This window comes from Podarcis filfolensis (genome assembly GCF_964270895.1).
Source record: "Podarcis filfolensis genome assembly, chromosome: 3".
NCBI lineage: Eukaryota > Metazoa > Chordata > Lepidosauria > Squamata > Lacertidae > Podarcis > Podarcis filfolensis.
Genome location: NC_139606.1, coordinates 89,056,697 through 89,071,286, shown reverse-complemented (window position 1 = coordinate 89,071,286; position 14,590 = coordinate 89,056,697). Strand labels below are relative to the sequence as shown.

At 43.9% G+C, this 14,590-nt stretch overlaps 1 protein-coding gene across 1 annotated transcript in view; it reads left to right on the top strand.

Annotated features, from left to right (window-relative positions):
- ALK (ALK receptor tyrosine kinase) overlaps positions 1 to 14,590 on the top strand; it is a 574,962-nt gene that overhangs the window by 436,221 nt on the left and 124,151 nt on the right. The window contains exons 7-8 of the mRNA XM_083604448.1: positions 3 to 134; positions 1,281 to 1,381. Coding sequence (XP_083460574.1) covers positions 3 to 134; positions 1,281 to 1,381 — 233 coding nt within the window. The remainder of the gene's footprint in view (positions 1 to 2; positions 135 to 1,280; positions 1,382 to 14,590) is intronic.

Below are 14,590 nucleotides of genomic sequence, written 5' to 3'. Positions count from 1 at the left end.
AGAAAAACTTCCCTCTGGCTTCTACTGCTCCTTTGAAGATGAAGACTGTGGCTGGACTCAAAGTTCATCAACTTCCCAAGAGGCCCATCTGTGGCATATTGGAAATCCACAACATAGCCATTTTTGTTTGAAAGGTATGTCAGAGTTGTACTATACTACAGGGGGAAGGGGATAGACTTAATTTAATTGTCTTAGGCCAGTGGTTCCTAATCAGTGGTCCACAGACCACAGGAGCTCCACATAACCCACCTGTGGCACCATTCACAAAACAAAAACTTCTATAGAGACAGTGCTTTTTTTCAGACAGAACTCACCGGAACCAAGTTGTGGCACCTCTCAGGTGGGTGCTATTGCCATTATAAGAGAGCAAGGGAGGTGTTCGTGGTGAGTTCTGGCACCTCTTTTTCTAGAAAAATAGCACTGCATAGAGATATTAAAAAATTCAAAAGCCGGGGCTCCATGACTTGGCTTTTGAAAAAGTGGGGGTCCACAGTTCTTAGCTAATTGGGAACCACTGTCTTAAGTCATTGAAAAAAGAATAAAATTTCCAAGGTTTATTTATTTCCATTACCCTGCCATTAGGTAGGGAGAGTGAGGTGGCTGTCTGACATGGCAGTTGTTGACGGCAGGAAGTGGTGGCAAGGCACTAGCCCCATCACCAGGATTGAAGTAAGATTGAATTGCCCATCCAGTCAGCTTCAGCAGATGGAATGCAGGAAGGCGAGAGGCATCTTGTCTTTCACCTCAGGCAACAAAATGTGTCAGGCTGGCCCTGAGCAATTCACAGCGCCAAGATTTCCGTTCTTTTGGAGTTCTCTTCATGTTGCCTTGATGATGGTAGAAGTGACTTTCAGCCTCAAACTTCAGTGAAATATTACTTTTGCATATTTCATAACGGCAGAGTTTCACTCAAAATCAAATTTTTTAAAAAGTTGGATGCATTTTGATTCGGAGCAAGTGAAGAAAACAAATCCCAAGTCAGGGATAAACATTGTTTGTGAGAGAAGCTGGCAGGGCGCTTGCGTATAATTCTGAAGGTGAGGCCCTGGGGTATATGAAACTGCATTACTACATCCAAAGAATACTGAAAAATGACTTTAGCTGTGTTATCCCTCAATAATAAGGGTCTACCTGACATTTGCATGTCTGTGTGTGCACACCCACCCACAACCAAATACTCTGTTCTGCTGCACAAAGGTTCCATCAAAGTTTTGCAGAAGCTTGCTCTAGTAACAAATTTACCTCCCCTTCTTCTCTCCCCTCCTTTTGCCCCCTCCCAGAATGTGCACTTTTGCTTAACACCAGTGAGATGCCAGCTGCAGAAACAGTTGTGGTGACTAGTGCTGTGTTTCCAGCTCCCATGAAAAACTCACCCTGTGAGGTAAGTACACTTGCTTAGCTGCAAAGTGGAAAAGTGTGCCAGGTGCTTAGATTGTCAGAAAAGAAGATGCATGTCTGGGTGTTATAAGGCCCTTCACATCACCCTTTGATTTGAATGACATGAGATACAAATACTAATGGCTCGGGCGGTGTCGGGTATTCCATTCCAAGGGCTGCTGCTTTCAGTGGTGTAGAGCATCTCTGCACTTTAAGTAGCAAAGACAATCATTACTACATGCTCACCAATGTTTCTGTGTACTGTGGACAGCATGGTGAATTCCTTTGTGAATGTGTACGTGCAAGGAACCCAGTGAAATACGCAGCAATTGTGTTTATCAAGCAAAGAGTGGAGGACCCATTATCTCCACTCTTCTCTCACCTTTAGAAACTGATCTTTGGGACCCTGAGTTCGAAACCAGCTGTGAGAAATAGCGCCTTCACTGGTGAACTAGCATTATTGGCTAAAGAAAAAGAAGACTCACAAAAAGCGCCATTCAAAACTGGGTTTGAAGTGGGAGAGTCCTGTGTAAGAAACTTGGTGAAAGAATTGGGTTCAGTTCACATTTAAATGCAGACCTACCTAATCACACTTCCCCAAATAATACATGAACTGAAGCACAACTTCAAAATTTGCAGTTTTCTGAAATCTGAAATGTTGTTTTCCAGCTCAGTAATGTTGACAAAAATGTTTGTACTAGGATAAAATATGCATAAAAAAGCATATATTAGTAAAAAAAAAACACAAATAATGCATTATATTAGGGAAATAGCTTGCAAAAATATGTATATTGGGCAAAATTCACATTAAAATGCTAATTAATTTTCATAAAGTTTTTTTATTAAAAAAGACACACAGATGAATATGGAAATGTAAAGAACTGAACTTAAGGCTAGAAAAAGTGAAAAATGGAGAGAAACCAAATTGACACATTCACTCATCCCTACACCAGTGGGAAAGGATGATAAATCAATGTGTGCCAGACTTAAAGCTCCCCTTAAGATTTCTTTTTTAATTTGTACAGGGACAGGAGCATCATAGGTTAGGGGACAGCCAGAACTGCCCATTCCTTTGAACGACTATTGTACTTCTGTGAATGATAAATTCACTCAAGTAAGGAGGGAATGAAAACTGTCATGTTTGGCCTTTAGAAGTAATTAACATCGCTGATGTAAATCACTGGTGCTCTTTAGCAGCGGCAGGAAAATTACATACCCAAGAGGCGTATAAAATTAAAATTGGAAACCGCTTTGCCACTAGTGCTGCAGAGTGCGTAGGAATAATTACAGCAGAATTGTGCAAATAGGAACTGCTAGGTCATACAAAAGCATCCTGGATAAGTACCCAAAGAGTTCAGATTCATTGCATCCATATATCTGAAGTTTGATTTTTCTATACTTTATTAGTAATGCTAACATTTTCTACATTTTCAAAAAGAAATTGGCGCTCAGTGAATAGATGCCCATTTAGAGCCACAGTTCTGAGAGACTTAAGTCTCAGTGCAAACTCCATAAAGCAGCCTTCACCATCCTGGTGCCCTCCAGATGCTTTAGACTCCAAATCCCCCAGCCGCATCCAGTGCTGATGTGAACTGTAGTCAAAAAAACATCTGGAGCACCCCAGGTTGGTGAAGGTTGTGGTAAAGGAAGATTGTTGAGGACAAATAACTATGTGTTGGGGGTGAACTCCATGTAAAACAGTGTTGCAACAGGCAAGCAAAGGCACCTGTATCTTTGTCCCCTCCCTTTTCCCACTCCTGGAAAACATTTCAGATTTCAGAAGAGACTCTCTAATAAGAAACTCTAATAAGAATAGGGTTTGTTTGGGGGTGGGGTTGACCTGGTTTGCAGAGTTTCCTCTCTTGCGGTTTTAGGTGCATACCGGGTAATTGCAAAACCCGGGCATACACACAGCATGAATGGCCACAGTAATTGGGAGGTTGTCAGGATCAAGTGTTTGTGCAACATTCACCAGCGATATGAATGGAAACAAGTATTTATGGAAGGGTGGCAAATCCAATTCTTGCAGTGTAACTCAACATAAGATGATTATTCCAGATGAGGTGAGAAAGCTCAGCGATACTGCATCTGCTTTGCATGCAAGAAGTTCTAGTTTTGGTCTCTGGTGTCTCTTGGTAGCTGTGGGAGAGATTCCTGTCTGAAACCCTGGAGAGTCATCGGCTGTTAGTGCAGACAATGCTGAGCTAGATGGACCAATGGCCTGACCACAGCAGCTTCCTGTATTTCTAGGTGAACCCTCCTTCCCTCATCTGTCACCTTGGGGTTAACATCTTGCTATGAGAGCAGAGAGAATACATAGGGAACTATTCAGCTAATTCCTTGTGCACTGGGAAAGACTTCTGTTGGCGCAGTAGGGCTCCTCCCCCCCTCCATGCCTCATACCCTCCCCCAAATCTGCTCCAGTGTGAGCCAGTGTGGTGTAGTGGTTAAGAGCGGTGGTCTCGTAATCTGGGGAACCGGGTTTGCGTCCCTGCTCCTCCATGTGCAGCTGCTGGGTGACTTTGGGCCAGTCACACTTCTCTGAAGTCTCTCAGCCCCACTTACCTCACAGAGTGTTTGTTGTGGGGGAGGAAGGGAAAGGAGAATGTTAGCCACTTTGAGACTCCTTAAAGGGAGTGAAAGGCAGGATATCAAATCCAAACTCTTCTTCTTCTTCTTCCAGACAGCTGGGGGAATCTCTACAACTAGAGAAGTTAATGGAAGAAAACAGGATGAAAAGAACAGAGTAGTTGTAATGGAAAAGGGCAAAATGAGCATGAGCCAGGGGTTCTTAACCTTTTTTGGCCTTGGCCTTTGAAAATCAAAGCGGTAGCACAAAATGCCCCTTTCACAAAAGGCAAATTGATGATGCTCAGGCCACCAGTCCCCAAACAAGCAGCACACCTACGCCTTCCCATTACAAAATAAATAAAACACAGGGAGGAGTGAAACTTTTCCCTCCCCTCCTTCAAAACTTCCCGTGATACACTTTTTAAAGACCTTTTTCCTGGGACTTGCTTACTTCTAGTATTGGAGTCAGGCTGGGGGAAAATACTGTACCTTAAAGCAGGAACATAAAGCAGGGGAGGAAGCAGGTTTTGTTTCCATCCTCTGTGCACTCCACTTCATGTTGAAAAAGGTAACCCTTTCCCCGCACTTTATCCAAACTAGTAACCCTGTGTTTAATGCATGCCCACACTGTCTGGATCATCCCTTGGCTCCCCTTTTCTCTGACAACATCCCTCTGCTATAGTGATTTTTCTTCCTGAGCTTAGGTTAGGAGACTTTTATGTTGTATTATTTGATTGCATTTATTCCTAGTGGACATCTTTCTTCAGACAATTAGACACTTGCTACCTCAATTTCGATTGACATATTGACACACTCCTATTCAATTTCCTCTCTTACCATTGCTTCTTCCTTTACAAGAGTCTCTCCTTTCCTTCCTTCATGCCTGCAGCACATGCAAGATGTAAATATTTTAAAACTCCATTTTGTCACAGACCAGCAAGTGTGAATATTTCTCATAATCTGCCTGCTGTCAGAAGCCGGGTGAATAATTTCCCAAGGTGTGTTCGTCCCCCCCCCCCCCGTCCATAAACAGGGTGAATAATTAAACTTGCATTTGAAAGTGCATTGGGGAGGGGAAGAGAAAGTTGCAATCTATTACTGCCCCACCTCTGTCACTCCCGGTGACACTTAAAAGTCGCCCATGCAGATCCAGCATTGCAGCTGTTGGTAATAAAGACTCAACAGATTTTGGCAATGGTTCTTGCTTCTTCCTTTTCACACTGTGCAGAAGCCTCGGCTCTGAACAAGCCCTGGCTTGAGGCTTCGAAGGCTATTTTACTGGAGCAATCAATCTATGTGACCAGAATAATTCAACATCATTCCAAGCCTATTGCAAGGAGAGGAGCAAGTCCTTGCCCCCTAATTATCCCGGAGGATAGGAGCAAGTGATCATCCTCATAATGGAGTTATAGCTGGAAAATATGATGGCGAAATTAAAATTCTGCTTTCCCATATTTATTTCCTCTCCAGCATTTCCCAGTCGGACTGGCTTGGATTTACGTGTTAAAATTCCTCTCCTCCCCTCGACCTCTTTTAGCTTTGACAGCTCAAATGGGCATTTCACAATCAGGGCAGCAATTGGAATTTTACAGTAGATTTCAGAAAGATGTTGTTGAACTGTACTCAGTGTCTCAGTGAAGTTTTCACCTTGGAGCCCTGTCTCACCAAGTCTCCCACATAAACCCATTCACTTTTCCTGTAAGGATATGAGTGGGGGAAACTTCAGATCCTGGTCCTGTGTATGTAGGAGCACTCTATGCCCCCTAACCCTCAATGACTTCCAGGGATGTGGGTTCTTGTGTATGCCTGTGTATGAGGTGGGACGCGGGTGGCGCTGTGGGTAAAATCTCAGTGCCTAGGACTTGCCGATCGTATGGTCGGCGGTTCAAATCCCCACGGCGGGGTGAGCTCCCGTCGTTCGGTCCCACCTGCTGCCCACCTAGCAGTTCGAAAGCATTCTTAAGTGCAAGTAGATAAATAGGTACCGCTTTATAGCGGGAAGGTAAACAGCGTTTCCGTGTGCTGCGCTGGTGCTGGCTCTCCAGCTGCAGCTTCGTCACGCTGGCCACGTGACCCGGAAGTGTCCTTGGACAGCGCTGGCTCATGGCCTCTAGAGCGAGATGAGCACGCAACCTTAGAGTCGGACACGACTGGCCCGTACGGGCAGGGGTACCTTTACCTTTACCTTTAAATGTGTATGGTGAGTCCAGCACTCTTTCAAACAGGAGCTACCATAGCTGGGCTTCCATGTCATTACCTCAGCAGATAAAGTTCATGTTCAGAATGTAGCTAACCAATATATATGAGATTGGGAAAGTAGCTTTGCCCCAAAACACTATGGACTTGTCCACCATGGAGCAAAATGTAGACCCCATCCTAATGCTGCCCTGAACTCCCCCCCCATTACATTTTTTAAAATCCTTGCCATTTAAGACTTTCCAAGGATTGAAGAACCTCACACTTAAAGGGAGAAGAGCCCAAGATGACACTGAGATGGGGAGGGCATCTTGTGGATGGCCAACACTGATGGGGAGACAGGCTGGTGCAAATCCAGATTTTGCTCTAGTGTGGACAATCCTCATGTCTACTGATACGATAGTATGGGGTTTTGAGAAATGATGTCCCCACCTGCACCATGAGAAACACAGGAAGCTGTTTGTCCATCTAACCAGGTTTTGCAGCAAGTTCTCAGACAGAGGCCTTTCCCATCACCTGTTCATTGAAAAAAAAAACCCTAGGCATGCCAAGGATTGAACCTGGGACCTTCTGCATGCAAATCATGTGTCCTAACTACCTGGAAGTACCTATGATGTAGGCAACATGGTGATGTTTTTTGTTGTGGCACACTATTGCAGTTTAGATCTTATAGGCAAAAGGACAAGTACCACAGTCCACACTATACTCTTGGGCTTTTGATAACTGTACCAGTCCTTTAACCTTATATGTATGCCCCCCCACATACATGTTAGCAGGCAGTATAGAAGCCCTGTCTGATACCTTGGACTTGTGATCCATTTGCCCAAAATGTTGGCCACTCCTGCCCTATGCAGATTCATGTCTTTTCATTGGAAAGACCAGAAGGGATTAGATTTCCATTATTCACTTTGCTCCTGTGACCAGAAGCAGGGTGTTAAAATACTGCTCTCATAGTGCTGCTCGTCCTTTCTGAAAATAAAATGTTCAGAGACTTCCCTAACTCAAAGGAGCCCCAACTCAATTTGTGCAGAGGTGTGAATATTTCAGATAAGCACTTCCCTGCATGTCAAACCTTCATATTTTATATATGCCTCTTTTAAAGAGTCTCCCTCTACTCCAGCAGGCAAAAGTTGTTTCCATTGCAAGTGATAGTAAACTACATGCCCCTAATGATGTATCCATCTATCCACCCATAAAACATGGTTTGACCTTGTAGAGATGTCACAAGTCACAGGAGGATTAGACCCATCTAAATCTTTGCTAGATCAGTGTTGAAATATATTCTTCTGCAGCTGCTATCTCCCCTTCCATGCAGCTACTGTATGATTAAGTTTCCTCTGAGTTTTCTGAATATGGAGCTTCCGTTTGCCAAATCAGGGCATTCACATTAGAGGACAAAATTTCAAACTTCTCTACTCACAAATCTCTTCTTCAATCTGCCTGCCTGAGCCATGCAATAGATAATGGAGAAGTCAGAAGCCTCCAGCACGATAAAACTTTAATTACTAAGCAGCTGTCATAGGCGACCTTCCTGCTTAGGTTGCCACCTCTACTAGAGTAGGAAGAATAAGGCCATTGCTCTTTTGCATATGTTAAGTACACAGGAGTGCAGGCTTCAGATTATGCATAGCCTAACATCAGCGAGAAAGCGTGTCAGACCAGGTAGCAGAAATCTGACAGAAAGGTTTCCAATGGTCCAGGTGGCGACTCTAATCTTGTAAACTGCCTGAACCACTTTTGTTGCTGAATTTCCCCTACACTAGGATTAATTATGCCAGTGATATCTGATGGATGAAAATATAATGTATCCATCCAAGGTTACTCATATTTTACTCTTCAGAGCTCCGGTGTTATAAAAGCAGAGCTCTGGCTCTTACAGTCATACAGAGCTTGTTCTCATTCAAGCAAATATAAATGGACTCAAACTTCATCCCAAGGATATGGAATGTCCAGTGATAGCTTATGTCCTTATTTCTTCCATGTGAAAGATGCCAGCAACTTGCATGCTTGTCTTGAGTAATTATTACCGCATGCCCTGGAAATGAACTCTGATTCATTCTATGCAATTTCAAAGGAACAGATAGGATCAAGAACCCATCTGATCTTGTAGTTTAGAGCGATGTTTAGGAGCATCTCATGCCTGATAGGCCGTCCAGGGAGGTAATCACAGTTCAACACAGGCATTGTTGCTGCTCTAGTTATGCCTGAGTGCAATTTATTTTAACCCCTGGACTAAACCAACAAGAGAGTTCTCCTAATTCATTGTACAGCTTTCTGTTTAGTGAATCAGTAAGGCTTTCAAAGCACTGATGAGACAGTGTCAGGCCAGGATGGTTGATTACATTCTTTAATGGTGTTTCTGGCTTCTGAATAACCTACTGGAAATGTATATCAAGGGAGTGGTTGGGAGGGGAGGGGGGGACCCAGAAACAATAACAATGAGATCCTAGAGTCATATCTTTTTAAACATGCCCAGAGTCTGCTTTAGGCTCCATTGCACACAGAGAGTGCCATCTGCCATCATCTGCAAAATGAACGCCAGTCTCATTGGAGCATCATGGCTTGGGGCATCCAGATCATTGCCTGCTCTTGTTCACTTCAGCAGGTGTTAAAGGCCTTGGAATGTCCTACTACAGAGCTTAGGAACTGTGGAAATGAAAGCCAAAGGCATCCATTCAGGCACCATGCCAGCTAATTCAATCTGAGCCAGTTCATTACAGCCTGTGTATTTACTCTTTGCAGATATGCTGAGCTCCCATGTATGATGCCAATAACTCCTTTCATCCAAGCAGCTGACGTGTGTGCAAACTGCAGCATCCATTCCAATTTACCAAATGCTTTCAGTCTAATATGTTTGATAACAAGCTTTGAGAGGCAGGCTTATGGCACAGCTTCAGGATATACAGGCAGGTTCAGGATATACAGGCATCTGTGTTGCCTAATGTTGGCTCCTGGGTGACTAAGGACAAGGTTGTGAGGACTCCCACCCCATGCAGCAGCCTGGGCTCTGACTCAAATAAAGAAGGGATAACCAAATTTGTAGAAGCAACAGCACTAGAGGCAAAGGAGGTGGAAATCAATCCAAGTGCCAACATTGTGAGCGGGCCAGAGTCCAGGCCCATCAGATTGGGTGAACCCTTGAGACAGAAGCTTCTGAATCATAACCTCTGAGATCCACATCCACCAGAAGTTTATACTCTTCCCCATCAATTCAGGCAACAGTCCTGGAGGGAATTGTCTAAGAGGAGGAGGACTAGCCTCCAAGCCAGAGTCCTGCCTATTTAAGACCTCCCAGGAAGGGATTGCACCAGGGAATAATAATTTGGCCCTGGAGGAGACAAAAAGACTTCAGACCTTTCTTAAATCTTGAAGTAAGTTATTCCCCAGACCTTCTCATAGCACTACCTTGCTTCACCACACCCCATGGGGCTCTTGTCGAGATCAGGACGGGGCCCAAATAGACAGGAGGAATAGGTCTCCTAGTTGTTCAGATAATAATAATAATAATAATTTATTATTTATACCCCGCCCATCTGGCTGGGCCTCCCCAGCCACTCAGTTTTCCATAAAAACCAAAAATACAATAAAATATCACACGTTAAAAACTTCCCTGAACAGGGCTGCCTTAAGATGTCTTCTGAATGTCAGGTAGATGTTTATCACTTTGACATCTGCTGGAAGGGCGTTCCACAGGGCGGGCGCCACTACCGAGAAGGCCCTCTGCCTGGTTCCCTGTAGCTTTGCTTCTCGCAAGGAGGGAACCGCCAGAAGGCCCTCGGCGCTGGACCTCAGCGTCCGGGCAGAATGATGGGGGTGGAGACGCTCCTTCAGGTATACTGGACCGAGGCCGTTTAGGGCTTTAAAGGTCAGCACCAACACTTTGAATTGTGCTCGGAAACGTACTGGGAGCCAATGTAGGTCTTTCAAGACCGGTGTTATATGGTCTCGGCGGCTGCCCCCAGTCACCAGTCTAGCTGCTGCATTCTGGATTAGTTGTAGTTTCCGAGTCACCTTCAAAGGTAGCCCCACGTAGAGTGCATTGCAGTAGTCCAAGCGGGAGATAACCAGAGCATGCACCACTCTGGCGAGACAGTCTGCAGGCAGATAGGGTCTCAGCCTACGTACCAGATGGAGCTGGTAAACAGCTGCCCTGGACACAGATTTGACCTGTGCCTCCATGGACAGCTGTGAGTCCAAAATGACTCCCAGGCTGCGCACCTGGTCCTTCAGGGGCACAGTTACCCCATTCAGGACCAGGGAATCCTCCACACCTGCCCGCCTCCTGTCCCCCAAAAACAGTACTTCTGTCTTGTCAGGATTCAACCTCAATCTGTTAGCCGCCATCCATCCTCCAACCGCTTCCAGACACTCACACAGGACCTTCACCGCCCTCACAGATGACTGAGTAGGTCGACAAAGAAGGTTTTGTAGGGATTAAGGAGTTGCTTCTGACCCAATTCTGGCCTATCAGTTTAAGGAGTTTAACCTCCCTGGGGTTGCTAGATTAATTTCGGTTAATTTCATTGTACACAGGTTGTACATTGACAATAAAGGTATTATTATTATTATTATTATTATTATTATTATTATTATTATTATCTGGCACTTTGGTAAATACTTGATGGTGAGAGGGGGGATTACTTCATTTGGTTGTGCAAATTGACCTACCCTAGCAATACATTCTACATTCTTCCTGTTGACAGCAAATACACACACAGAGAGAGAGTAAAATACTCATTTGGTTGTGTGCAGGGTGAACAAAAGGCAACTGGCATTATTTGCCTTCGGTACTATCAGCCAGCATAATTTGAAAGGCCACCTACATTGTGCTCAGTTGGCAGGAGTCGGTCAGCCCTCTGCTTTCTGAATTAAAAGAAACAAAAATAAACAAATCTGAGACCCTGACTCTCTTCATGCCGCTTATTCCCCTTTAGCACAAGTTACACTTTCAGAAGCTGTGGTTTTAAAAGCATTGATGTGGATGGTCCAAGTTGATTTGATTTTTTACCATGATTGATTGTAGGAAGATGGGAAATCAATCAAGGTATTCAGGGGAGATTTAAGTGACATATTTATAGTACTAAAATGTAAGATGAATTGGGGTCGAACTACTCTTTGTGCACTAATGCACAGGAGCACAAGGTGCATCAGCATTCATTGCTCAATCCAAAGGTTAGGCAATGTTCTGCTCCAAAGAATAGCATCCCAAAGCAGCTTTTCAGCTGTCCAGGTGTGGTTATATGTTTCTGTGTAATGTACAGTTAGGGTCATTGTTCTTCTTGAGATCTTACCACGAGTCCTGCCAAACCATAACATATCAATTCTCATGTTGCTGATGGCAGTGGTATCATGTGTCTGAATGGTGAGAGACAGCCTAGGAGTCGGGGAAAGTTGCACGCCACAATGGTCAGGAAGGCCACATGTTTCCTTGTGCTTTTAAAAAGCTTTCAACATTTGTCCTTTTTTATAACATCTGAAAGTGTATGGGAAGGTGGGAGTGGAATCGCAACAGCCAGCTCCTCCCATAACTGGTCAAGATTAAATAGAACAAGTGTAGATACCTCCATGCATAGCTTTACATGTTATAATGAACATGTGGGTCAGAGAAGGAGCCTGCTGTTGCAATTCCATTCCCACATTTTCCATGCATAGTTATAGGGTTTCTATAATGTCTGAAAAGGACTTAATATCAAAAGCTATACTGTCAAATTAGAGAGGTGCCCTTTTCTTGGTCTATGCATTCACATGGCTTTACTATTATACCAGAAAAGAACAAATTCCTCACCAGAGTCTTCTGGGGGAAAGTAGCAGCAGTGCTTTTTGTGTATGATGGTCGTCAACAGTATGGAGTACCAGCACCATTTTTGTTGCTGGCCTTGGCAGCCATTTTGTGTTGCCCATGGCAGCCATTTTGTGCTGGCATCCATGGTATTTTTATGAAGATACGAGTACCAGCACGTCATTTTTACCAACACACCACACAAAAATGCCAAGTAGAAGTCAGTGGGTAGCAGGACTGATCCTGTACATAATGCAGGCTTCACCAACCTGATGTCCTTCAGATGTTTTAGATTACAGTGCTTATCAACCCCAGCCAGCACAGCTGTGGTAGCTGGAGCTGAGGATGACCCAAAATATCTGGCGAAAGCTTCTCTAAGAGATAGTAATTGCATATGAAACAATTCAAAATAGAGATTAAAAAACAACAACACAACTACTGCTTTGATAAAAGGCTCAGTTCTCTTATTATCCACTCGTTGCCAAAAAGTCTATTATTTATTGTAGCCTCAGTAAGTTACTCCTTTTAGTATTCTCAAGTTGTATTTAGTTTGAAGTTGCTTAAATCTGTGTGCTCACCCACACCTCATTTGCTGTTTCTTATTAGCAGAGACTTTGCTGCTTTTTAAGCTGTACACTGCAGTGTTCATAATGCAGAGGTGTTGAGACTGGCCCAAACTGTAAAGGATTACATTTTGTACCTGACAATGAGAGCCAGCAAGTTCTAAAATGAGAAAACACCAGGAAATAATTTTCTATGCAGGAATAAAGGGTCACAGAGGGACTTGGTTATACTAAACCCAAGTGAAATCCTTGGGACCACTTTCGGGTATGGTACTTTAATTAATAAAAATCCAAATACCACCGGATCATAATTGGAAAGTCTATAATAACCTGCAGAGAGGAGTGGAAAAAACCTAATTTTTGAAAGGAATATCAAGGGGGATGATGGTGTAATTGCTGGCAACACCCTCTTATTGCAGACTTTCTGCTCATCTCTACTGCTTGCCTGAATATAAAAGAGTTCATTACTGAAAAGGCTGTCAATTTTAACTTGTATCTATTAGGCCATGTCTAAAGGGAGAGAGGGATTCTTGCTCTTTTGGATAACACAGGCATTAACATTCTCCCGTTTTATAGGAGGATGTGCATTTAAGGGGGAACTGAGTGGACAACTCTGGCAAAGTATTTAATGGGGAATAAGAACTGCTAAATATTCAATACCTGGCTTTTTGGCAATGCGTGTGATCACAGGAAGAAAACGGGGAGGGAATCTCAACAGCTAAAACATGTAATGGGAACTGAAAGTTGGGACTGGGGACAAGAGAAATATCAGTAGAAGAAACTAGTTTCAGCCATGAAAATAAGCATAATGGATAGGATTGCTCAGTGCACCCAGCCTTCTAGGCAAAAATAAATTAATAAAAGTGACAAATTGGTTGTTCTATAAGCCCTCAGAACTGTAAATTATATATAACCTGGACTTGCCACCAACTAACATTCTGGACAAGTGCAGGGAATATTTTTCATCCTGAGGACTGGATCCAGAACTGACCCACTCTCCAAGGACCTTTTTAGATTGGTGGGTGGGGTGACCCACCTGTCCATCACTTGGTGGCATTATGATGTCAGTTGATTATTATTTTCTTTTTTAAAAAAGAAAAACAAAACATTTTATTGCTTTTCCACAATAAAAGAGGGTCATGGTTAGCGCTGATCAATTTATTGGTGGCTGTCAGTGAACGCTTGCTCTGTCCATTTGCAGATACCGTTTGGATTCAAACCGTGCCTGCAAATGGATATATTTTTTCCAACACAGAGCAACAAAGCAGCATTCAAAGCTGGTCTGCAGAAGGAAAATGTCCATTTGCAAGCACAGTTTGAACCTAAACCATACTTGAAGGTGGGCAGCTTCAGAGAGGTTTGTTGTCATCACCAATCATCTTCAAATATCTCAAGGGCTGTCACATGGAAGATGGAACAAACTTGCTTTCTCCTGCTCTGGAGGGTAGGACTCGAACCAATGGAATCAAGTTACAAGAAAGGAGATTCCAACTAAACATCAGGAAGAACTTCATGACAGTAAGAACTGTTCAACAGTGGAACAGTCTCCTTTAGACAGAGCTGCAGCTGGAAGGGGGACCTAGCTGGGTTTTTTGCCCTGGGTGAGGCCTCCAGAGGGGCACCATTGAGGCTCCTAGCCTTTGTGTGTGCAAATGCACTTGGGAGGTCATTGACCTTGGTGGATTAAAGCCTCATTTCACCCCTGCTTTGGGAGGTTGTGGACTCTCCTTCCTTGAAGGTTTTTAAGCAGAGGTTGGGTGGCCACCTGTCATGTATGATCTTGTTGAGATTCCTGCAATGCAGGAGGTTGGATTAGTTTACCCTTGGGGTCCCTTAAAACTCTACAACTCCATGATTCTATGATAGGTGCTGTCAGCAAGCCCTGCTTCCCAAGAAATAGTTGGGAGTGTGCTTTAGGCACCCATTTGTTCTTTTGCAGCTGAAGTCACACCTGATGTTAGGTGTGGGTCTGGTGGGCATTTGGAAAAACTGTGTTGCTAATTAGGCCTGTGGGCCAGAGGTTTCCCACCGCTGCTCTAAGAGTTCAGTAATGTCTCCCATGCTGCCCAACACCACGAAAACACTGGGAAAGGTTGCCAGGGAT